The sequence below is a fragment of the Lichenostomus cassidix genome, chromosome 2 (assembly GCF_008360975.1).
Source record: "Lichenostomus cassidix isolate B80296 chromosome 2, HeHo_3.0, whole genome shotgun sequence".
NCBI lineage: Eukaryota > Metazoa > Chordata > Aves > Passeriformes > Meliphagidae > Lichenostomus > Lichenostomus cassidix.
In genome coordinates, this window is record NC_139482.1 from 149,681,160 (window position 1) to 149,707,149 (window position 25,990).

General features: G+C 46.4%; 1 protein-coding gene across 10 annotated transcripts in view; it reads left to right on the forward strand.

Moving 5' to 3' along the window:
• Window positions 1-25,990, forward strand: part of ADGRB1 (adhesion G protein-coupled receptor B1) — a 276,988-nt gene that overhangs the window by 121,936 nt on the left and 129,062 nt on the right. For 8 of the 10 annotated variants that reach the window (XM_085053675.1, XM_085053673.1, XM_085053677.1 and 5 more), the window contains 7 exons: window positions 6,796-6,903; window positions 12,899-13,063; window positions 14,630-14,794; window positions 18,276-18,440; window positions 20,230-20,394; window positions 23,792-23,893; window positions 25,611-25,717. In XM_085053675.1, coding sequence (XP_084909801.1) covers window positions 6,796-6,903; window positions 12,899-13,063; window positions 14,630-14,794; window positions 18,276-18,440; window positions 20,230-20,394; window positions 23,792-23,893; window positions 25,611-25,717 — 977 coding nt within the window. The remainder of the gene's footprint in view (window positions 1-6,795; window positions 6,904-12,898; window positions 13,064-14,629; window positions 14,795-18,275; window positions 18,441-20,229; window positions 20,395-23,791; window positions 23,894-25,610; window positions 25,718-25,990) is intronic. The other 2 variants (XM_085053680.1, XM_085053683.1) reach the window with 1 other exon arrangement.

A 25,990-nucleotide genomic window follows, 5' to 3' on the forward strand; every position in this document is an offset into this window, starting at 1 on the left:
CAATGTGTGAAGGAAGAAGGTAGAGATGGCACTGGGAGTGGGAGGTCTGCAGGTCTGGTCATTCTTTGAACGTGAAAACACATGGGACAACAGGCAAAAAAGCTCCTTAATGTGTCCCTCCTGTGCTGGATAAACTGGGGTGGACTCAGTTCCCCAGATTCTCTTTGCAGGACATCCTTCCTCATCCCTAACCATCTTCCAAGTCCTCCATGGGACCTGTTTGGTTCCCTCACAGCCTTCTTGAAGTGGTGAGAGGGTGAAGACTCTATTTTCCAGGGGGAAGACCCTGCTTTCCAGGTCCAGCCTCAGCAGCACTGAGCAAGGGGTGTAACATCTTCCCCTGATCTTCCCCAGGGGCAAAACTTTGGCTCTTCTTCCTGGTAGATCTCCTGAGGTTGTGGTGGCAAGGAGTGGGATGGTGGACAGCCATGGAGTCTGGAAGACTGGGTTGGATTTCCATTGCATGGAGTGCAGCAGTGAAGAATTAATCAGTTTTACTTCACTATTTACTTCCCTTTTTCCAGAACACAACAGTCAGCAAAGCCAACCCTAAGTGCAAAAAAACCTGGAGGGATTATGATTCAACAAATTATTTTATTTTTCTTCTGGTCCTCTTTCCATTGCATTTCCAGTCAACTGCTCCTCCAAACTGCAATGAGATTAGCTCAGATGAGATTATTTGGGAAAAAAGGCTCTCAAGCTAAGTGGAACACCCTAGTTTGGAAGGAGGGTACACCCACAGAGTGGGGCAGCACAAACTGATTTATTCCTTTGAAATTAATTAATTCTGATTAATTGTCCCAAGGCCCTCTCTGCAAACGTATTGATGAGCCCCATTTTGATGTTTGCATGCTTTAAATTATTTGAAGGGATATGTGAGCAATAAATCTTTCCAGAAGACTTCTCCGTGCACATCTTGAGGTCTGTGTCCTACTTCAAGATAAATCTGTATTTTTTCATATCAAAAGTGTGCATTTGGCTCTGAACTCACCTCTCACTGAATCTGTCCCTTGTTGCCTTTGCCCAAGGATATGCACTTTTGACCCAAGAAGGGTTTCTAATTTTCTTGCATGGATCTTTTCCTTCTCTTTACTTTGATCTGCACCAAAACCTAAGAGGATTTAAAAGCAGAATAGAAATCCTGTTTTAAATGTGTCACTGTTACTTTCATATTGACTTTTGCTCATAGATTTGTTAGGGATGAGTAGAATGTTTGTTCTTCGCCTGGAACTGTTATTTTTCTAAGTGTTCATTGTCAGCTGCAGTTAAATGGGTTGTAATTATTTTTTTTTAATTAAAAGGAAAAAAAAAAGAAGGAGAAAAAAAAAAAAAAGAAGAGGAACTGGCCAGGATAACAACTTTATCCTGAATTTTCCAGCATTTAAGCAGCTTGTAATAATACCTGACCAGCTCTCCAGGTATTGTGGAATAGCTGAGATCTTAATTTTCCTGTAGGAAAAATAAAAATACCCTTTTCCTTGAACAAAAGGCCATCTGTAATCCTGACAAAACAGCAGAGCAAAACAGGGATGAGCACTCTGATATTTCCCTCCTTGCTGTGGAGGTAAATTAAAACTTGTCCACTGAGAAATTTCTGGCCAAGGAAGTCAGGTTAGGATAACAGCCACCCCCACCACCTTCAAAACGAGGGTAAACCCATTTCTTTTCTTTAACTTCTACTTTCTCACTTGTGCCAAAGTGACTCAGAAGCTGATGGGTGATTAGCAGGAGTGTTTTTAGTTGTTTAATTGGATCTCCAGCCTCCGGGGCAGCTTCTCAGAGCGCTGACACTCAGCTCCCTGGAGCTGCTGAGAGGAACTTTTGCAGGAGACCTTTGAGGGTTTCCTTGGTTGTTCTATTTTGCCAGGCCATGGCAAATGTTCCAGAGCTGTCTTGTCACACAGCTCCTCCCCAGGTGGACCTTCTCCAGGTCTTGCCATCCTTCCTGCTCCAGAGCTGGCCCAGGTGGGTCTTCAGCAGGTCTCAGCGTGCAGGAGTGGGAATGGTGGAAAAAAACCTCTCTGTTTTTCCAAGAGGTGTGACTTGTGCCAGCCTGGCCACCAAAATGTGGGTGCAGACACCTGATTCCCAGAGCTGACTCTGAACACATTGTCTGGAGGCCACAGAGGTTGAAATCAGAGCAAGGGATGGCTGAATGACTCCACAGGTACCACTTTCATGTGGTCTTTGTGTTTTCCCCACTCATTTGGGCCACTGTCTCTGCTGTTTCATGTGATAGAGTCTCTTGCTTGATGATCTTCTGGCTAAATTTCCCCAGGGATTCACATCCAAGCCCAACAGGAAGTGAGCCAGGTAAGTTTTCCTACCAAAAAGCTGTGAAACACTGAGGAAAAACTGCATTGAAGGCTCATCCCAAACTGGGAAGGAAACTTTGTCTGGTAAGAACAGCTTGGCTTAGGCAGAGGCTTGATTTTGGCAGCTCAAGAGATGTAATCTGAAGGAAAACACTAAGTTTTTGTTGTAATTGTGGTTTTTCCTTGCTAGAGATAAAGGATTTGGTGATACCCCCCTCTCCAGCACAGACAGATTTCCTTCATCTCTTGGATTTGCCAGGAGCTGCTGTTTTATTTTAATTGAGAGAGGGAAAAAAATGCCAACCCAAGTGTGGTGGAAGTGCTTGCAGAGGAGCTTCCCAAATCCACCCACTTTGGATGGAAAGGAACAGAAAAGCTCCAGTGGCTTTTCTTGAAGGTTCTTGAAGCTGGGTTTGCTCATAACCAGCAGAGGATCCTCACAGGGGGAACCTGGATGGACAATATCCAAACCAGAGTGGGGATGTCACAGCCCTGACCCCAGCGTGGGAATTCAGCAGTGCTGGAGAGATGTAAGAACAATCAGAGATGTGGGCAGCCTGCATTTATTCCTGGGGAATGAGAATCGGCAGTGGAGCCAACTGAAACCCTGCCATCCCATCTGGCAGAGGCAGAGCAGAACTACCCCTGGCATTTATGAATATGCAGATTGGGAAGATGCAGCTCCCCACAGCTGGAGAAGGGGTGACCACATCCTGACGTCAGGGGCAGGAGGGTGACATTGGCACGGTGCTGTCATTCCAGGCTGGATTTTCAGCTTCCAGCAGGTTTAGGATGGAGCCCTTCAGCTGTGTAGCTGTTAGGGGTGTGAAGGAATGTCTGTTCCACATGACGTTCCCAAGGCTGAGCCTCAATCTCAGTTTCTGCTGCCCCTGATTCACATTTAAAAAAAAAAAAAAAAGATTTTTATTTTAGCTGAAATATCCTGGGCATGTGTGGGAGCATCTTCATTCCCTGCAGGCCAGGCTAGAGCTCATTGCAAGCTGGAAGAATTCCTTGTCCTTGTCCAGGTACCTGCTGCCCCAGAGATTTCACCCTGTGCCCTCTTTTACTGGTGGTTCAGACATTTCACATCTGAGAGTCACAGATCTCCCCCAGTGATGTTTTCACAAATCTCAGATGTTCAATCAAAATGCTTTAGGTCATTTCCTCAGCTGGTGTAATTGCAATATATCCAGTGGCCTTCAAAATTACCCTCTTCATCCACTGACATTTTGGGGTTGAGGGCTTGTTAGTGATTCTGTGTTTTTCAGTTTTTCTCTTTAGCAGCTGATAGAGTTCCCAAAGACTCCATAGCCACCACCTTTCCTTTCAGTTTTACTGCACTGAGATTCATTCACCTGATTTGAATGTTTTGGGTATTTTTTTTAATAACCCCTTTCCACTCTTTGCTCTGGTTCATCCTATAATTCCCACCATCCCACCTTGCCTGAATAATTTTCATGATCCTGCTATTTGCTTTGCCTCTCCTGTTTGGGGATGAATACAGAGTGTGTAGCTCTGGTGAGATATATTTGGATGTTAAAACCTTGGCCCACAGCACTTGGAAGTCTCTGCCTTTAGTATTTTTTCCCTTGGTTGTGTTGCAAGGTGCTGTCTGACACATTATATGTTCTCATTAGAAGTGTTGGTCACCTGCTTCCTATTCCCACTCCTGCCAGCACTGATCATCCTCCACATCCACATTTCTTTCAGAATCTCATGTATTTGCCTCTGCTTGCGACTGAAATATCCCCGTGTTGGTTCCAAGAGCATTATCCCTCTCAATACTCCTGTTAGCATTTGAAAGGTGCTTGGGTTTTTCAACAACAGTACCATCCTCACTGCGTTTATCCAGCTGGGATGTAAATTCAGTCTAGGTCTTCCCTTAATCCTGGAATTGCTCCTCTCCACTGGCCCTGCTGTGGGAAACAGGCTGCTGAAATCCAAACAGGTCCCCACTGCCTTTAATTTTTGACCTCCACCCCATGAAGTTCAGGTACTCACAGCAAAGCATCACTTGCTCCAGTTTCCCTGTGTTCCTAAGGGACCTGGTGTCTCCCTGCTTTGCTTGGAACCAGGATTGATTTGTTCATCTCTCCAATGAAACCGTCCAGGTTAAATCTCAGCTGTGCTCTGTGTTAAATGGAGGCAAACTGGCTTCTCTGCACATCCTCTTCCAAAGGGGATGAAGGCTTCCTGCAGCAGTGGAGTGACCCTGGCAGGGGGGAAGATTGGGAGCTGGAAGGGTCACTCATTCAGCCACTAGGCCTGATTGGCTTTAATTAGCATGAGGAATAACAGTGCAGATTTGTCAGACCTGTCAAGGAGCAAAGGAAATCATTCAGTCCTTCAAGACTGGGATAAGTCATTAGGAGATGTCAATGACACGGAGCCCAAATAATTGGTGAGAGGAGGTTCAGGGTGTTAGACTCACAATTAAAACTTCTGTTTTGCTCTTTTATCTTTCCTCCCCTCTGTCCTGCCTCCTATCTCTCTGTCCATCTGTGAACAGTGACTGCTTCTGGAATATACAATCCCAGATTTTCCTTGTCACCTTCCTTGCTCTGGGCAGCTGACAAAGCCATCCAAGCTCGACACTCCACATCTACTTCTTGCTGCCCAGCCCCACTTTCTCATCCCAGCCCAAATAATTCTGTGGGAAGCCCATGGGATGTGCTGCAGATGGAGATTTTGTGTGTTCGTGTGATTTGTGAGATTTCATGGAGAGGACAGATGAAAGTGTGTGGGTATAGCCTGGAATGGGTGGTGGAGGGATGTGAGAAGTCCCAAATACAGGAATAATTTAAGTTGTCTCCTAACAAATTTTAAAAAGTGAGTACTGGAAAACTAGTTAGAATTTGCCTTTTTTTGAACTGAATCTCCCACATGAAAGTCCCATGATTTTTAGCTATTAAAAACAGGGTTTGAGATTTTTCTATTCCAGGCAAGAGCCAGACAAAAAAAAAGGTGTATACAAATATCAGGATGATTGTGTTTCTGATGTCCTGTGGGTATTTTTCCCTTGAGGGTGACAGGTGGGTGACTTCCCCATCCCATCCCCTCCAGCCAGCAACCAGCTGCTGCTGGGAAGGTTTGGAGGAGTCCATGTCACAATTCCTAGACTCCTCAAGTTCTGCTTTCAGGCAACAGCGATGGTAAATAATACAATTTCACAAACTCTCCCATGATCCAAACTGCTGAATATAAAGCCTGGCTCCTGGCAGGGACTCTCTGAATCATTCCTCTCCCTCCTCTGCTTTCCCTTTTTGGATGGCAATAAAGACTCCTGCCACCACACTGAAGCTTCATTAACCTTTATTAATTTTCTCAGGGTTCCGGGATCAAATTTGTCACCATTTCATCTCTTGGCAGTTCATACTTCTTGAAAAGATGTCTGACTGTTTTACCTCCTTGGGGGAAAAGATCTTCTGTCTAGTACTTGCTGTTTGGAAACAAATTGGCTGCCAGATCACAGATTACTCGGGCTCAGCTCTGCTCTCTGCTATTCCATGTGACTCTGGTGGAGTCAGCTGAGCTTTCCTGATTTACAGCAGGCACTACTGGTGGATGGGATTTGGTTGTTGTTACTTGGTTGTTTTGCTCTTTGCTAGGGAGGGAATGTGCCAGGGTTGCAAAACGGAAAACAGAAATTTTAGTTTCCCCTCCAGCCAGTTCAGGGCTGATCCATTTGGGAGGAAAATGGAAAGCTGGCAATGTGGTCTTGGAAGGGACAGTTAAATGGCTTTGGTTTACAGTGGATGCATTATTTACATTCTGAACTCAACACCATGGGCTCCACTGGGAGATTTTCAGTAGGACACAAGGGTCAGGAGCTTTTCTCACTGAGATGGAAAAGTTCCCAGTTATAGCTCTGTTGGTACTTTGCTGATGCCAGAATTTCGTCTCTCCTTGTTGCTGGTGGCAGGGTACACTCTGTGAAGGAGACATCCTATTTAGAGATCCTTTTCCTTTCCACCTGCCCTCACCTGCCTGCTCCACTCAGCATTTTCTGGCTCCTCTACAGGGCATTTCTAGGAAGGTTCTGGTTGCAAGGCAGAATTTCTCACCAAAAACACACTGCCAGTCACTACCAGAAATCTCAAAACACCACTAGGGATGGTGGAATTCAGTGCCAGCACATCTGAAAAGGGTAAATCCTCCACAAGTGCAGCAAGGAGTGCAGACACCCTAGAAAATCACTGAAATTAATTAAGGACCAGATAAAAGGGATCATACTCTGCGTGGTCCCAAATCTCACTCAAAACAAGGGGTTGAACCACCAACCAGCCCAAGCCTTTCAGGCTGGTTGGTGCTGAAACCTCAGGGGAAAACTGGTGGCCAGGGGTGCTGGGGTTGGAAAGCAGGTGGTCACGTCAGGGGAGCGTGGCAGGTGGCTGTTGTTGATTCGTGTAACCTTTGTAGTGAAAGATCTTGCAGAGTGAACCAAGGTGTATTTACATGACCCATTACCTTGCCATAGCCAATGGACGCTATAATTCCAGAAGCCAATCGCTGAGGTCCACAGATAACAGAAAGCGAGAGGACCCTGATGAACTGCAGCACTACGGGTACCCTGCACCTCAAATAGGTAAGCTCTGACCTCCCACAGCAGCCTCTGGAGCTGGGACACTGCTCTGGTCACTGCACTGCCCAGCTGGGCTGGGCTCTCTGCGCTCTTTCAATGACTCCTAACCATCTCCTTCCTCCCAGCTCAGTGTTGTCGTGTGCTGAACAAATGGTTGTCGCCCCGTTTGTTCCCATTCCATCACCCCACAGGGTGTTGTGTTGTCCCCATCAGCCAGAGAAGGCAAAAAGGGACAGACACAAAGCCCTGACAAGCCCATCCATCTCACAGAGCACTTTCCCATCATCCTGCCTACTTCTGAGTCACTGCTTTGTCTGAATTATCCAACTAGATGTGGTTCATGAAGCCAAAGCTGACCTTTCTGCAATGCAGCCACTTTGCTGATGTCCATGTCATGCCTTGCCATTGACTGTGAGAGAGGCTGAGAGAGCAGGATTGGTTTTCTCTGTCCCTGGGTCTTTAGAGCTGTGCAAGGACTTGGCTCTGGTAGGTTCTACAGCAGGACCTTCCAACCTTCTACTACAGAAGGGGAATAATGTGTGGTAATAGCAGAGAGTGTAATCTGGGAAGATGGGAATGAATTGGACCTAGATCTATGCCAGGTCCAATCTGCCCCATCCCTGGAAGTGCTCAAGGTCAGGTTGGATGTAGTTTTGATCAACCTGATCTAGTGGAAGGTGTCCCTGCCCATGGCAGGGGGGTTGGAAGTAAATGATCTTTAATCTTCCTTCCAACCCAAACCTTTCTGTGATTCTGTGATTCAGTCTGGAAAGGTTTTGTGCTCTCCTTTCACGGCTGTGTGTCGCGGCAGGATCTCAACACATCAGGGGTCTCAGGCAAAGCACAGTGTGCTGAACCTGGCCAGAGGCTAAACTCACTGCCCAGTGACCTTGCCAGCATTTCGTGCTCTAGAAAGGCTTCAAAAGGTAATTTGAATATAAGTGAGGGAGTGTCATATTCTGGTGTAGGTTACCTGTGCTCCACCCACCCAACCCAGGAGGACTTTGCCATTGTGCAGCATCAGGAATCCGTGTGGTGTGGAGTATCTGGGGGTGACTGGGCAATTGCTGGGGTTGTGGTTTTCAACACAAAGCAGGGAACAGCTTCAATTTCCTCTCTACCCTGCACAGATTCTGCTCCACTGCCTGCAGGATGGATCCCTGGAGGCTGGTAAATCCTGCAGGAATGGGAGGGCACTTGCACTGCTGTAACCTCGTAAAGCTGAGCTTAATCTCTCTGTCACACATGGCCAAATGCAGAAGCAGGGAAGGCACTTCAAGGCAGGCCCCTGTTGTTCCTACTCTGCCTGGTCCCAGGTGCTTCCCCGGAGCTCCTGTTTCAGCCTGTAACTCAGCCATCAGGTTTATTGTTTGGCATTTCTTCCTGCCCTGCAGCTGGATGCTGGATCTGGGCTCAGTGACATCTCTGTCACCTCCCTGCTATCGTGGCCACTGCTGCAGCATGGCTGGCTTGGGCTGTGGCATTCCTGAGGGCAGCATGGGCTGGGAGGTGTGCATTGTCCTGCTGCGAGCTTCCCACATCCCTCTCACCATCCCAGGAGTACCAACCACAACATTTTCAAGGGTATCAGGATGGAGAAGATGTAGAGACAGAAGGTACAGTTCAGCAAGGGATTAGAGGGAATTTTTAGCTGGGGATGCCAAAGCAAAGCCCACACCATCCCTGTGGGCACAGTTTGTAGGGTAAAAGATGTTTCACATCTGCTCAAGACATGGGAAAAGATGAAATACAAAAAATCAGCTGATGGCAGCCATGAGGACTGTGGATGAGGGGAAAGCCCTGCCCAGTTGCAGAGCAGCATTTTGTCCTTCCAGCCCTTCACCTCCCTGCTGCCCAGGTCCTGGTGGCCCCCAGGCTCTGGCAGGGCTGTGCTCTCAGCCAGGGTGCTGCTGGCTACCCAAATGCCCCTCCCAGCAGCACCACAAGAGCCAAATCCAGCCCAGCAGGTCCCTGGCATGGGCTCTCCTGGCTCAGCCCACAGACTGCTTCCAGGAGGACTCTGCCAGCAGCAGGATGTGAGCAGAGAGGCGTCTTGCACATGGAGAGATGTCAGACTGACAGAGCCCAAAACAGAAAGGGATTCTGGCACAGAGATGGCAGGGAAATGCTGCTCCATTAGTGCTGAGGGAAGAACAGTCATGGAGATGCTGCAGGCACTGATGGGGACACTGCAGCCAGGAGCTGGAATGATCCTTGATTGCAGTGCCACATCCCAATGGATTAACATCCAGTGTGTCTCATTCTGCAGCACCTCCTGGACCCCCTCCAGCTGGATCTGTGGGAGCAGCCAGGGCCATCTTCCCACTTCAAGTGGGGCAGTGAGGCCTGCAAAATCCTTTGGGACACTCCTGTTAATCCCCAAGCTAGTCTGGGGCATCACAGGACTAATCAAAAGTCAACCCTGCAGAGATAGCTGCCTGCAAGCACCAGGGATGATGCAGGGCAGGGTTTGGTCTCTTCTCCTCTGGGAGTGAAGACAAATTTGGCTGAAGCCCTTCTGCTATTAAAGACTTTGGGCTGTCCAGCCTGGAGAAGGGAAGGCTCTGGGGAGATCTTGAAGTCCCTTCCATTGCCTAAAGATTCTTCAAGAGAGCTGGAGAGGGACTTTGGACAAGGGCCTGGAGTGCCAGGATAAGGAGGAATGGCTTTAAGCTGAAGGAGGGTAGATTTAAATTAAGTATTAGGAAAAAAGCTTCATTATGAGGGTGGTGAGACACCGGCACAAGTTGCCCAGAGAAGCTGTGGATGTCCCATCCCTGGAATTGTCCAAGGCTAGGTTGGGTGGGGCTTGGAGCTACCTGGGCTAGTGGAAGATGTCCCTGACCATGACACAGGGCTGGAATGAGATGACCTTTAAGGTTCCTTCCAGCCCAAACCATTCCATGATTCTATAATCTCTAGCAAGTCTAATTATAAGACAGCTCTGAGCTGGACTAGGCAGCTTTCAAAGCCAATAAGGATGGTAGAGTTCTTTGCATTAAATCAAAAATCAGAGCCAAAATCCCCTTCTGGGATGAACAATTGCAATGTACTTCACTCAGCAATTTGCATTCGATGCTGTTTGACCCACAGGAGTGCAGAACTTCTCACTCATAGTTTTCATGATGGGCACTATTGTGCTTCTCTTGAGTAGAGAGAGAATTTGTCTCATGCCTGAGAGTGTCTCAGAACTGGGTCTCACTTGGTTTGAAAATTAGTTAAAATTGTGCAAGGTTTGAGACTAGGCTGGACGTAATGTCCCAGTGGACTGAGATAAATTGCTTGGTTCAGAGCGACACCAAGCCCAAGGGAGTCGCCAGAACTTAGAAAATAAACTGTATTATGGGTATAAAAGCCAGGGATTGGTGCAATGTGAGGGACGATAATTGAGGAGATTTACCTCTAAGCACAGCTATTTCTGCTGTGAAAGAGCAAAAGCCAGAAATAATAAAGAGGAAAGAGGCAGGAGAGGTGGAATTTGGTTCAAAGAATCATCCATCCAGTGACACAGCAACTTTTGTCTGAATGTGGAGATTGCAAAACCCCAGCCTCCCTGAGGGGGAAGTTGCCATGAGTTGCTAATAGAAGAGGCCCCTGTGTCTCTGCAGGCTTCCCCTGTCCTTTCTGGCCTTCAAGAAAGATTTTGGGATTGAAACTTGGGGTGTTTTACTACCAAAGTCCTCCAGCTCCCTGACCCCGAGGGACTTGGTGCTGCTGGGTGCAGAAATGGGGAGGTTGCTCAAGGTTGATGGAGAAATACAAAGTCATCATTGGTTCGTGGAGCATCCAAACAGGCAAGGGAGCAGGAATGGTTGGGATTTGTGGGCCTAAGAGGGATCTGCTGGAGTTTGGGGTTCTGTGAATGGCAAATGCTGAAGTGATGGTGCCAAAAAAGTGATTTGCTTGTGGTAAAATGGGAGCACCACAGGACTTAGACAAAACTGGTTGAGTTCCTTATTGGAAAGGCAGGAAAACTGTCCATGGAAATGCAGATCTCTCTGCACCAGGAGATCTAATTCTTGTGAAACAGGATATGGGAGTGATGTTTTCCTGAAGCCCCAAAGCCTCAAAACACACAAAGCTTCTCCTACACATCCCAGGGAAAGACCAGTGATCCATAACTTCCATCTAACTGGGACCAATTGGGCAGATTAATGAAAAAACACAAAAGCAAAACAGTTTTGAGCAACTTTGGCTTAATGAACAACAGCAGTTATATCTCATGACAATTTTTGCAATGGCACAGATGAGGTAGGAAAGGATTTATCCTCACCTCCACCTTTTCCTTCTCCAGCCAGTAAATGAAGAAGTGAAAGTCTGTCCATTTTACAGTAAGGACAGGTCTTCCTCTACACTGTTCCCCCTCAATATGTATTAATTCAACAAACTCCAATTAGTGGTTATATTTTTAATTCCCAACTGCCTGAATGACAGGAGACCTTCAAAGTAGATGTGTTGAAAAGCACGACACAAACTGAACACAGATAACTACCAAAAATCCCAAAGAGCAGAGTGATGAGAGCCACAAACACTTGAAAGCCTGCATGAAATTTCATTGCATGTGGAAAACATTAATAGATAAATACATAAATAAAGGTACCACCTCAAGGAAAAAGCCAGGCATAATTTTAAGCAATATTGGGAAATTTGGTGATCTCCAGCCTTTACAGTCCCCACCACAGTTCCTGCTCTGACATTTTCACGCAGCTGCTTTATAACCCTCACTGAGACCTCCAGCTTAGAGTCTTTTTCCTGCTCCACCTTGCAGCTGGACAGTTTAATACAGCACTTTCTGCCCAGCTTTCTTTGGGAATGGGATAGTGGTGTGGGATAGCATATCCAAGTGCTGGGTGCCAGGCTGGATGACCCCCAGAGTCATATTTGCCTGTTCCACCCAGTGTTGTGATACTTCTTATCATCCATAACCTGCCAGATGCCTCTTTTTGGGATGTGGCATGGGGCAGTCTGAGGTTTTAAAGAACTTGCCACAAACGTGTGCTGGTGTTTATTTTTTGCCACATGCCTGTGTTCTATACATGCCAAATGCTACATTCCAGGTTTATTGTGTGTATTTATTAACAATCCATGAAAAATCTGAAAATCCAAACAATGAACGGCTTAATTAAATGGAACAGAGCCAGTTTTTATTTTCATCTAGGGAAGAAAGGCATTTTGTCAAGGGGGAGAATATTGCCTATGAAAACTAATGGAAAACTGTCCTTTCCCTGTCCATTTCACACTTAGGGTGACTTATTTGGAGGTTGTGGCCTGATGAAACACTCCCAGCAGGAATATTAGTGACAAAGGGAATATATCTCAGGGCTTTTCACTCCCATCAATGGGATATTTTTAGTTTCCCATCCAATGCTGCCCCATCAGATCAGCAGTTGATAGGGACTGTGTGATGCCCTGGAAGAGTCAGCCTTGTTCTCTGTCACATGCTCAAAGCAGATCTCCACAGGTAAAGGAGATGCCGAGGAAACTCTGTGGGATTTCATCAGCTGACCCTTCCTAGGCACCATCATCTTCTACTTTGTCTGCTCCTTGTCTGCTGATTTGCACTGGCAGGGGCTGTGAGAAGGCAGGAAAAGGGGTTGAATCCTTAGAACAATTTGTGGATAAATTTACTCTGTCTAATCCCTATTAGTACAACCTGTGGGTGGAGGTTCTCTATCCCAGCTCACATGGTTCTGGAGTGGTTACACCACTCTCAGTGGTGGAGTTTGCCCTTCCCAGTACCCTGATGCTTCCAGAGCATCCTATTTTTTTTCTTGTGTGTATTAAAGCTCTATGCAGTACCCAAAAAAACCCTCTAGCCCATTCTCAGCTCTCACATTTCCTCCCCAATGCCCTTACACCCTCCCACCCATCTCACCACCCCACCAGCAGGACACATTGCAGCCTCACAGATCTCACAGCTGGCTGAGTGGAACCTGGAAATTTCTTCCCCGGATATCCAAGGATTCCACACCCTCACCTCCTATTCCACCCCTCACAGGTGACCCTGCAGCAGAGGAATGGTCCCCATGGAGTGTGTGCTCGACCACCTGCGGGGAGGGCTGGCAGACCAGGACCAGGTTCTGCGTTTCGTCTTCCTACAGCACCCAGTGCAGTGGTCCTCTCCGGGAGCAGAGACAGTGCAACAACTCTGCTGTGTGCCCAGGTATGGCGGGAGGGAGACGGAGATTGGCTGCCTGTGGTATCTCCACTGGGATATTTCTGGGAGGTCCTGGCACAGGTTGCCCAGAGAAGTTGTGGCTGCTCCGTCCCTGGAAGTGTCCAAGGCCAGGTTGGATGGGGCTTGGAACAAGCTGGGATAGTGGAAGGTGTTCCTGCCCTTGGAATTCCTGTCCCTGGAATTAGATAGTCTTTGAGGTCACTTCCAACCCAAACCATTCTATGTTTCTATGATTATTTTGAAGGGTTATGCTGTTAAACTAAGCGTGTTATTAATTTCTCCTGACCAGCAACATCATTGTTCAGAAACAATCCTGTGATGGTGAAACCACCATCCATGGTGAAAACTTTGTATTCTTTCCTGTATTTCCTCCTCTGGTTATCTCTTATCATGCAAGATGCCTGGTGGAAATTAGTTTTGAACACCCTTTCTTGGGGCATCAGTCACTGTTAGCAACTGTCGCTGTTGAGCAGCTAGCAGAGTAATGAATGCATCGGTTCTCGGTGGCAAGAAGGAATGACCTTTATTGTTTTGATTTCATCACATTTATAGAGTTCTCAAAAGTCACCCAGATTGGTCAGTCAGAAGCCTTCCCCCAGGCCTGATTGGCCAGGCCTGCACTGCCCAAGTTCTGGGACACTGTTCCAAAACATCCAAACTTTATCTTTATTTACAAAACACAAGAAAACCTCTCATGGGAAAAACTGTGCTAGCCACAAGCAACCAATGAAGAACTGGAAAAATACCTGTTGTTTTGGGTTTCTTCTTTTTCTGAAACATTATTGATTTGGCATTAGCTTCTCTGGTAAAGCTGGAAGGGATGAAGTCCCTTAAGAGAGATCAGTGCATTCTTATAACATTTGGCCTCTGGAGATTATAGAGACTAAAATTCCATAAATAACTTGGCCAGATTAGATTAGGTTAGATTGGAGGAGATTAGATTAATATAGATTAGAAGGCTAATTAGATTAGATTAAAATCGATTAGATGTCTAATTCCAGGAGCTACCAGTGATGCTTGAGCACTCTTGGAGGATGTTGCCCATTCTGTTTTACTCTTCCAAGTCTCCCTAGCTTTGCCTCTGTGGTGTCACTGATCTGTGATAGTAATCAGTAGACAGACTACAGCTTTTCTGAAAGCTTTAAAATGTTGTAGTCTTTGAGGATTCAATGAGAAAATGTTGAGAGGGAGGGAAATAAGGGCAAGAAGTGAAAAGATAATGGTTATTATGCTTCCCTAAGGGTAGTGGGGTTTTATTACTTTCTAGCTAATTCTATCTTTCGCTTAAAAAATGCTCAAAAATCTGAAAAATTAGGGTCAATTAAAAGTGAACTGCAGTTTATTTAAAAGACTGAAAAGTATCAGACACTTGGTGCCGATATCAAAGCATAAAAATCACTTGATGTTCCTCTTGCACATTTTGGGTTGGTTTGTTCTCCAGCTTCCCACACGCTGCTGGTTCTGGGTGGGAAGAAGTTGTGCCCTGCAGGCTCCCTCACTTCCTCAGACCTCCTCAGGAAAGGAAAATCACTCCTTCTGCTTCCCTTGCAGTGCATGGCACCTGGGACGAGTGGTCTCCGTGGAGTTTGTGCTCCTCCACTTGTGGGAGAGGCTATAGGGACAGAACCCGAACCTGCAAACCCCCCCAGTTCGGTGGGAATCCCTGCGAGGGCCCCGAGAAGCAAACCAAGTTCTGCAACATCGCTCTCTGCCCAGGTAGGAACAGTCACAGATCTGAGGCTTCCCCTCCAGCAGGTCTCCCCAGCTCAGTTTCCCTCACATGGCTCATCAAGATCTGTAGCTGACTCCTGTGAAATTCTGAACTACCCCAAGGAGGATCCTGAGGAAAGGACTTGTTGAAGAAGCAACCCAGAGGTGTTTTCCAGGGTTGTTCAGCTCAGAGGTGTCTTAGGTTCAGGTTTGCCCTGTGTGATCTCTTGTAGAGGACACCTGACATGGGTTGGATCTGGCTGTCACTGCTATTTCCAAGACCACCTTAAGCTTCTCACCTGTTTTCCCCACTGAATGGTTTAAAGTTATTTTGCCTGACTGGGTTTGTTGCGCTGGAATTAATTGTTTTACCTGTCTGTGCATTAATTCAATATATATGTGAGTTTTCCCTGTGACTGAAATGGACTAAGAGACTCCTGATAACCTTTCATGCCAAATTTAATAGTTTTCAGTACCTTTTCCCCAGCCCTAGATTTCACTTCCAAATGCCTTTCCTTGAGTTTTGCTTTGAAACATCAGAAAGAGCCCCAAATGAAATTACTTTTACCACCTCAAAATCCACTTGCTCTCCAGAGGTTTCTTTCCTCTGACAGGCCCTGGGTTTAAACCAGAGTCCCCCTTAATTTAACTCTGGGTGTCCTGATGAACACGATCTGTACATGAGGGAGCTCCCCAAAACTCCCTCCCTCTCCCTGGATAATGTCAACTGACATTTTTCCAGTTTAATGAGAATCATTATGAGACATTATTATGTCCCCGGAGGAGGAGAGGGATTGTGGGAGGAATGAGAACTTTGTGAAAACAGTGAGAAGCCTCCTGGCATTTCCCATCGAGTTTTCACTCCAAGTAACTATCCTTGGATATTTGGCCGCTGTCCAGAAGACTCTACTTGGAATAAGAACCTCCCAGACACCAAATTGACTCTGTCATAAAAAGACAAATTTAAGAAGTCAGAGCTGGCATTGCTTGGGCAGTAAAGCATACCCTGAGTTAACATTGATCCATAATTAATTTAAACACAAATAAATACGCGGCCGAAACGGCGGTGGAAAAGACAAGCAGCCCAACTGCAAGGCTTCAGCTCTAATTAGTGCCACAAAGGCAATCAGCAGCTTGGCAGCACCAAATGAGAGTGGTGTTGGGGGAATCACTGAAGCACAACAATGGGCGTTTGACACCCCAGACACTCACAGTGTTTATTACCACCCTGCTCTGAGGATTTATTGCTACAGCTGATAAAAATGCTCTGCTGCAGGGACAACAGAGCCTTTGTTCCTCCAGAGCGGTGGATACCACAGGCTGAGCCCCAAGTCCTTGGAAAAAGGGAAAAAGGAGGAGGACAATGCCTGTCTCCTCACAGGCTAAGCCACAAAATGAACGTTTTTGATAGACCCCCACTGTGGTGTGACCATGGCACCAAACAGTCTTGGCTGTGGCTCTGATGGGAACCTTCAGGATCTTGACCAAGAGACATCTTTGCACCAGTGCAAGTGGCTGGAGGGAAAACACAGCCACCTTATGCTTCTCCTGTTTTTAAAATGTCTCTGAAATTACCACCCATGAATAAATAAAAGGAAATTACCTGTTCCACATCACCCAGTGAACCACCAAATTATGGATCTGGATGTTTTATTTTTCTACCTCCAAATGCTTGCACTTCTGATAAGCTGCCAATCACCAGCAGCAGGGAAGGCGTTGGAAAAATTCAACTTTTTTTGATAAATGCAATTTTTTTGGTAAATGTCACATTTAATGTGCGAAATGCAATCTTACTTTTCCAACATAGGGTAATTTTAATGAATGACAGACAGCATCATTATTAGGAAGAAATTCTTCCCTGTGAGAGTGGTGAGGCCCTGGAACAGGTTGTCCAGAGATGCTGTGGTTGCCCCATCCCTGGAAGTGTTCAAGTCCAGGTTGGATGGGGCTTGGAGCAGCCTGGGGTAGTGGAAGCTGTCCCTGCCCATGGCAGGGGGTGGAACTCGATGATCTTTACCTTTCCAACCCAAACCATCCTGTGATTCTATGATTTATGGCAGTTCATGGAAACTTAACAGCACAACCTCCAGTCAGAAAAGCCACACTAATTTGTACCTGGTAGGATCTACTTTGTGGAGTTTTGGATCATTTCCAGAAAAACAACCAGCTGTCAAACACCATGGTTTTCATTTCCTTTCCTTGGGATTGATAGGCACTGGCACGAAGCCTTGAATTTATGCACAGTGAAAATATAAATTTTGGATTGTTAAAAACAAGCACCTTTTGGAAGTGCCTTTATGCCTGCCTGATTTTGCACACCTTGCAATCCCCTTTGAGTTGGCAGTTGCTCATTTGGATGTTTTTAACATTTTTTTACTGAGTTTTCAAACAAAAAGCTGCTCAAGCGCAATGGGGATTACACAGGGCTCATCAATTCCTTGCAGATTACACGGGGGACCAGTTGGCATTTGTTTTTCTTGGATGGACAAACAAAGCCAAAAAAAATGAGCTGAAATGTGATTTGAGCCAGAATTCAGACTTTTCAGGGATTCAGGTTGTTTTCCCTGAGTGAGATCTAGCAGCTAATTAGATCTAAACAGAGCATGATGACCACAGTTAATGAGAAAAATGCTCCAAGAAGAGCAGACTGGGTGATGGATCTGGGACCAATTAGGGTGTAACTGCCACACCTGGGAATGCCTCAGTCCATACCACGTTAATAAAATATATTCTTATTTCTCTCCAACCCTATCCCTATCATAATCTCCCTTGTCCCTTCCTCCTCTATTTAATTATCAAAGACCCTGCTGGGTAGAAACATATCCAGCCTGTCAGAGTTAATTCAGCTGTGAGAGAAACACATTGGCCACAAACACTCACCCTGTTCCTGATCTTCTGTTGGTGGACACCTAGCAGCAATCATGGATTCCTGTCAGTAACACCGTGATCAAGTTTCTGGGTGTGCTTTAATGACAAACAGAGCATTTGCATGCTTGAGAAAGTCCATGCTCCACAGATTCTTGCATTGCTTTGCTGAAAAAAGTGCTTTTTCCCTTAAAAAAGTGCTGATTGCCCCAAATGGGAAATGTAAGGTACTGATCCCCTCAAAGAGCTTGGTGATTCACATCCTCTGTTTTGATGTCATGTTGTGATTGGCAACATTATTAGTTTGGACTTTTACACTGGAATGCACAATATCAGTAAGCTAAACTTTTAAGGTGTTATGTAGAGCGTGGAACATAAAAATTGAAATGTTACCACACTTACATCCAGTGGGATTGTTGGAAGCTGCAGAGGGTCCCAAAAATCCCCATTGCTACAGTTGCCCAAACTTTTTCTGACGATCCCTGCCCTCTCCCAAGCTCTGTGGTTCTGGTTTGGTCTCCCCACATCAGTCCCTGGTAGACAAAGGCCAGAAGGCCCCGTGGCTCCTTCCAGAGGGAAAGATTTTCACATTCCGCTCGTTTTCTTTCTTTGGGCCACTCAGTGGACGGCAACTGGAACGAGTGGTCGAGCTGGAGCTCGTGCTCAGCTTCCTGCTCCAACGGGACCCAGCAGAGGACGCGGGAGTGCAATGGACCTTCCTACGGCGGAGCTGAGTGCCAGGGACACTGGGTGGAGACCAGGGACTGCTTCCTGCGCCAGTGCCCAGGTGGGTGGCCAATGACTTCTTTCTCTTGGGCCATATTTCTCTGCAGTCCCACTAAAATGGTTCTTTGGGGAAGATTTTTGCCCTTTTCAGTGTGGTAGTAAGGTTTGGATTGTTCCAACAGAGTGCACCAGCCAAAATCCAGAGCTGGTAAATGTTTCAGGAGATCCCGGAGAGGTGAGTGATTCCCCACAGGAAATGTGTCAGTCTAGCCTTAGGTATCAGCTTTTCAGGATGAGCTTAAAAAAACCCCAAGAAAATATCAATGAAACCCTTCCCTTGCCTCCACAGGGCTTCAACTTTCCTCCTTTTTTTTGTTTTGTTCCTCTCCTCCCACGATTTCAATGTTCCCAGTTATATTTGATGCAAACAGGGAATCCTCCATTGTATCTCAGCTGTAAACCTTACCAATGAGAAGGTCTGGCACAATAAAGCCTTTGTTAATTTCTGTGTGAGACTTGTCACTTACTTTACTCATCTATCTGTGACAATAATAATAATAAAGACAGCAATAACAGTAAAAATAATAATAGTAGTAGTAATAGCAGTAGTAATAATAATAATAATAATTCCTACTGGAATTCATCCTGGTCTCCCTATTTCCTCAGAGAATCCCTTTACTCTCTGGTAGCACCATTATCTGCAGTATTTAACACAGGTATTGGATTTTCCTACATGGTCTCAAGTATGTTTTGATGTTTAGGTATCTTGCTCCTTCTTTGCAACTAATGGAGATCTTCAAAGACAAAAAGGTGCTTCAGAACTCTTTTTTAGACAACCTTGTCCCACTGATTTCAGAGTTATCTGTCAAAGCATTTCAGGCCATGCTTTCCACTACACAAAACATCACTAAATAAAGCACCAGAATTTGGTGCTGTTCCTCTTTTTTGGTAATTTTTTTCTGCTTCTTTGACAAAGCATGGATATTCCACCCTCCCAAAAGGAATTATTCAACCCAAGATGATGTGGTAACTCATAATTAAAGCCCAAATAATTAAGAGCAGACACAGGCCTTGTTCTAGTTCTGTCACCGAGTTGTTGTGGTGCAGCAGAGGAGAATGTTTCCCTACCTTGCAGGCTTGTTGTGAGGGCTAATTAACATTTTTATGGTGCTTTGATAAATGCCATTGTTAACGTAGAAGAAGCAGCATTTTGATAAATGTCATTGTTAACGTAAAAGAAATTGCATTTCCACTGAATCTGGAAAGATGCTGGGAGAAGACACAACAGAATGAGACAACATCCCAGACCTTTTTCCGAGGCACGTGAAGCATAAGTGCAATGGAAACAGCTGGAGGGGGATTTATTTGATATCTCTTCATGGTTTTTTGCCCAAGGGCTCTGCTGGTCTCTCCAAATCCCTGATCCAGACCTTCTCTGGGAAGGTCTATTTTCCCACATGCATTGTACATCCCAAATGATCTCCAGCTATGGAATTGGCCTGGCAGATGTGGCTGCCAGGTTGAATCCCTGCCTATGGGAAGAGTGTTCAGGAGCACAGCCCCAAATCTCAGCCCAAGGACAGAGATAGATCTGCTTTTGCAGAGCATGAAGGTGCTGAGGAGGAACACGAAAACACCCTTGGACTGATGGAATGGGAATGGGAACGCTCTGATTTAATGTCTGTTGAGGATCAAACAAAGATCCAAGGCAGACATCCCTTCCTACCAAACCCTGCCCTACTCACCCCACATTCCTCTGCTCACCTTAGGACCTCAACTCCTCCTCTTGAAGATTATGTTTGGGATCTAACAGGCTGTTTCTCTCCTCTTTTCTTTTTGTTTGTTTCCAGTGGATGGGAAGTGGCAGGCCTGGGGAGTGTGGGGCAGCTGCACCGCCACATGTGGAGGTGGCACTCAGAGACGTGACCGCGTGTGCTACGGCCCCTTCTTCGGTGGAGAGACTTGCCAGGGTCCCAAGGAGGAGTACAAGCAGTGCAATGACAGAAAGTGTCCTGGTATGTACCCCAGACCCTTTGTGCCTTCCTTTGGATGAGGGGGATTTGGGATTTTGGGAATGGCTTCCATGTTCTGTGTCAGAGATCTGAAAAACAAAGGGTTGTAATCCGATAAAATCCCACCCATGACCAAGGTAAAAGATACAAGGTCTTGATTTGACTGTTCCAGAATCAAGTGCAGCCATGTTGGTTTCAGTGAATATTTGGTCAATCCCACCAGTCTTGCTTTGGTGGTTTTCATGCTTTTGCTGTCACAGAGTTACAGGAGGAAAAGAGACAATGTTAAGTGGTAAAAACTGATATCAGAGTCTCAAATTAAGGAAGTAGTTGAGTAGTGAGGATGCTGCAGTGGTTTCCCACCCTTTACCTCTGGGTAACCTGCACACCAATGGAGATCTAAAAAAAAAAGGATGTGTCTACATCTGTCAGAGCTTTATCCAATCTCAGAGTTTCTCAGCACTCCTGCAGAGTGCAAAAGCTGAAGGCAGGGTGAGAGAGCTGTAGGGCAGAGGAAAACGTGGGGCTGGATGTGAAAAATAAGCAGGAGAGAACACTTGCAAGTGGGAATATTTCTGTGTGCCTCTCACAGGCTACACAGAGACCAAAAAAAAGGCCTGTGCACCATTTTTGCTTTCTTCCCCAGCCTGAGTTGAAGGTCTGGTGAAATTGCTGGTGGGGAATCAATGGCCTCTGTGATGTTGGCAGTCAGATTGCATCGATTGTACCTCGCCGTGGGTTTTGACTGAAAGGGTAATTAATTGTCAGAGCTGGTCAGAGAGAGGCAGGAGAGATTCTCATGGCAGTATCCTGGCATTCCTGCTGGAAAGGAGAGTCTCCCTAAAGAACAGGAGGCAGCAGTTTTGATGCAGGAATACCTGGGGGCAGATGTGCCACGTGGAGCCCAAGCTGACCCCTCAGACTCCCTCACCAAGTGCTGAAGACAAAGAGATGAAAGCCAAAGAACTCCAGCACTGAAGTTCCAGCACGTTCAGCTCGGAGATGACAGAGAAAGAGGCTGTGTGACAGCCTTGTCACTCTCCCCAGCTACGCTCTAATAAAAGACATCACCTCTCCTTACAAGCTGTGCCTCTCAATTAGCAGTGGCGTGTGAGAACCTCTTCTAACTCTGCCACAAAGCTCTCCCTCGCCACAGAAAATCTTAGCACCGGGTTGTCTGGTGGTGTCTACAGAGTGAGGCAGTTTTAGTTCAGCTTCAGTGTGTGCCAGCTGGGGCCCTGGCAGAACAAGCCCGATCTTTTCTTCTCTTTCTGCAGGGGTTGATGCCTGTGCAGTGCTCAAAAGGAAAAAGGCAAGTCTCAGGCACTTGGGGCTGCCAGGGTTCACAACCAGAAGGGTCTCGCTGCAGTTGTTAATTTGAGAGGGAAGGAAAAGGTGGGGAAACATCAGAGGCTAAAAATAAACCCACTCAATTTGTTCTCCAGAAAGTATCAAATGCTGGTGTGATTTGATTCGAGCAGAAGAATTGAACTTAATTGGGTTAGTTATTAAAATCTCCCAGTGCAGATAGGTTACTCTGGTAAAAGGGATTTTGTTGTGAAGCAACATCAAAAAGGAAAAAAAAGAAGAAAAAAGGAAAGGATGAAATGATTCTCTCCTGGCCTGGGAATTGCTCCTGTGCTCACTGGCAAGACAACTCCAGAGTATTTTTAAAGAGCATCTCTGATCCACAGCATCCCTCAGTGGTCCCCAGGGACACTGCAGGGGTGACAAGACCTGGAAGTTTTGACAGGCCAGGGGAGAAAGGGGAGGAGAGATGGGAACATTCTCCCTCTCTGCTTTTTGATGTGCTCTGCTGCTTTGTAGCCAAGGGTGCTGGAAGCTTCCACACCCCAGAATCCTTCTGTGAACCACGGGACAATCTGTGGTCAAAGCACTGGTCCGGGGGACAGCATTTTGGAATTCCCTCCTTACTCTGGGACAGGCTCTGTGGGTGACCAAGTGCTGTCACAACTGGATAATTCAATCTCCCCATCCCACAGCTCCACATCAGCAGGCTGGAAATGAAACTGCCTCTTTCCCAGCCCTGTTCTGCCTTATCTGCAGCAGCCACGAGCTGTTGGCACAGGGATGAGTCCTGCTTACGCGCAGAGCACAGCTGGGGCCCTGCTTGCCCTCCAGGGTTTCATCAAAATAGGGATTACTCACAAGGGAACTTTAAACCAGGGAAAGGAGCATCTGTTTCCAAGCAGAGAGTGAAACTTTTTCATCCCCAGTGTCTGTTGGGGAGGAATCCATCTTTGAACTGCAGCTGGGGCTGGAGCCAGGATCTTGGATCAGTGATGTGAGGGTAGAGAGACCCTTTGTTGGATCTTGCATGAGTTCTTCAAATAAGCAGGACCTGCCATGCCCATAATTTAAATTTTGAGCCTTCCCCACAGCCAGGTTGGTCCCTGGGTAGTCCCAGAGCAGCAGTGGGACATGTCCTGACCAGTTGCAGGCACAACCTCAGCTTCCTATTTATTGGTAATTTTACATGCATAATGAATAAAAACTGTAATCAAAAACTATTAAATCAAGTTTTTTCTCCTCCCTTCCCTCAGGAGTGACAAATAGCTTTAGCACCATCCTCATGGCTCCCTCTGCTTTACATGTTGTAAATAATGAGTTTCTCAGCACAAAGATCTCCTATGGTGAATGTTTTTCTCTCAGATCCCACCAACTCTGGGACCGACTCAGCTCCACCCACAGACAAAAGCATCCAAAAACCTCCTTCCAATGATTTTTTTTTCTTTCTGTGATGTCTCAAAACACATTCCTGCAGGCTCCTGGGCTCTGCAGCAGTGTTTGGAAATGAGCTGCTGATGCAATTCCAACTTGTTGGGGCTCAGATCTTCTCCCTTTTGTGCACAAGATGGAAGCAGACAGAGGACCTGAATGAAGATCACCCAGGGGATGTGTCCACCCTGTCTCTTCATTTATTTGTTCTTTCCTCCATTCTTACTCCACTGATTTATGCCAGGCCTCATTTTACACACACCCAACACTGAAGGTGGTGACCCTGAGGGATGGAAGAGGTAGAGTCTGGAGCCATGAAGTTCACCCATGAAAGGTCTGCCCGTTAAAAATTAAGAAATAAAACTCTTCAGTAGAGTGTGGCAACAGCAGTTTTCTTGCAAAGAGCTGCTACAAGGCAAGGCAAGGACTTTCCCATAGATTTTAGTGAGCTAATCCTCAGAATGGATGCATGCCCAGTTTTCAGACATGCAGAGCAAATTCCAGAGAGGTGAGGTGACTTTGTGAGGGACCAAGCAGGTGCAGAGCTGGGAGTGCAGCTCCAGCCCTCCAGGCTCACAGACCAGATTTCCTCTTCCCACTGCCTTTTCCATGTCCTTGCTGAGGAGAAAGCTTTACCAATGAAGATTTTCTCTCCTGGCAGAGCCCCACGAGATCTGTGACGAGGAGACTCTTGGCCCTGTGGTTTGGAAGGAGACGCCAGCTGGGGATGCTGCAGCCGTCAGGTGTCCCCGCAATGCCACCGGTAAGGGTGACTGCATGCTGGGAAGGTGTCCCCCCTGAGGGTATCTTCCATCCTTTGTGTCCTAGGTGAGGAGAACCTGGTTGTGGGAGAACAGGACAGGCAAACAGACTTCCATTTATCTCTTCTTCCTGGGATAAATTCACTTTCCCTGGGTTTCTGTTGTCATTGTTTAACAAAAACATCTTGGTTCCTACTGGACAGTCTGAGGTCATTTCCATTCACCCGCTGCCTAGTCCTGGGACAAGTTTGAAATTAGGGAATACTGGGCTGTGTTGCCTCCATTATCTACAAATAACATTGCAAAACAGGTGGGGTTTTGTTAGAATCCTCTAGATTTGGATGTTGTATTTCTCTCCAGTGCCCATAAAAGCAGCAGCTATATGAGAGCAGGAAGTCTGTATTCTGTTGTCCATTTACACTCAGAAATCACAGCACCTCTCTAAACATTTCTTTGGGTTATGAAGTTCGTGGTTTGATGTGGTGGTGTGAAGTGAAAGGATCTGGGCATTCAGGTGTTCCCTGAGGAGTACAAGGCAGTGTGGGGAAGGTTCCAGGAGGTCATGCTGGTGGTGGGATTTGTCCTCAGCTGGATGTTCCTCACTGCCATGCAGCAACAGAAACAGGGGAGGCAGTGTCAATAATGAATATAAAGGTTTTATTTCTTTTGAGTGAGGTGGTTGGATACAGACAAACCCTGCAGCTCTCTGACTCAGCCTGGGACATTCAGTGTCACCCCAAATTCTGCCCTAGAAGGTCTGTATCCACAGAAAGGTCACTGAATCATTTGGCAGTGGCAATGGGATTGCAGACCCAGCAAACCCGATCCTCAGAGACTTTCCAAATGCCATCATGATGGCTGGGACAGGATGATCCCTCTCCTTCCCTCCTCTCTTATATCCCTGTTCCTCCGTATCAGAAGGCATGTGATTCTCACTGCAAACCCCTCTGTGGACTCGAGCTGAGGGAAGGCCTGGGGGAGGACGGAAAGAAGCTTTCAGAGAGTTTCAGCTGATTCAAAACTGGTGCTGTCGGGTGTTTATTCCCCTCCAGGCTGCGTGGGCAGCACAAGCCGCTGTTCTGCTTTAGTTGCAAGTACCACACCAAGCCACCTGGGGAGGCTCGTGGGGCTTCCCAAGCCAGGAAAAAGCTGCCATCCAGGGCAGGAGAAACCTTTCCTTCACCACCATGTCCATTTTGTTAATTTTTGTTTTCCTGCCCAGTTCCTTCTGCTGCCCTGCAATAATAAAAGGGAGGAGAAGGAAATAAAGATAATCACCTTGTTCAGGCTTTTTCAGGCATCTCTGATGCCCTTTGTGCTGGTAGTCAAGTCTGAATGGATGCATTGACCAGTTCTGAGTGATCTCCAGAGAATAATTAAGGTTGGAAAAGACCTCTATGATCCTCAAGTCCAACTATTAACCCAACACTGCCAGGTCCACCACTAAACCATGTCCTCAAGTGCCACATCTACACAAGTTTTGAACAATTCTATGGATGATGATTCCACCAGCTCTCTGGTCAGCTTGTTCTGATGCTTGACCACGCTTTCAGTGAAGAAATTTTGCCTAATATCCACTTGAAACCTTCCCTGGCACGACTTGAAGCCACATCCTCTTGTCCTGTCCCTTCTTACCTGGGAAAAAAGACCAACCCCCATGAATGCTTGGATTTTCATCCTGCTGTCCTCACTCCCATATTTGTTTCTTTCATCTTCCAGGGCTGATCCTTCGAAGATGCATTTTAGATGAAGAAGGCATAGCTTACTGGGAGCCTCCAACGTACATCAAGTGTGTTTCTATTGATTACAGGAACATACAGATGATGGTAAGGCAGCCCCACTCCCTCAGCTCAGCAGGTTTGGGATCTCCCCAGTGATTGTCACATGGCTGTAGTTACAAGAAAGAAGGAAAAAAAAATTAGTTTCCAGCTCTGCCTTGATTTTTTTTTTACTGTTTTTTCTGCTTACCTTGTGATGCACAGACACTCCATGGAAGGTTCCTTTCGGGATATTTTTATGTCTACTTTGGCAGGATCTGGGTTTTATGGGTCTTTTATATCACATTCTCATTAAGTGTCATTGGGACTGTATCACTTCTA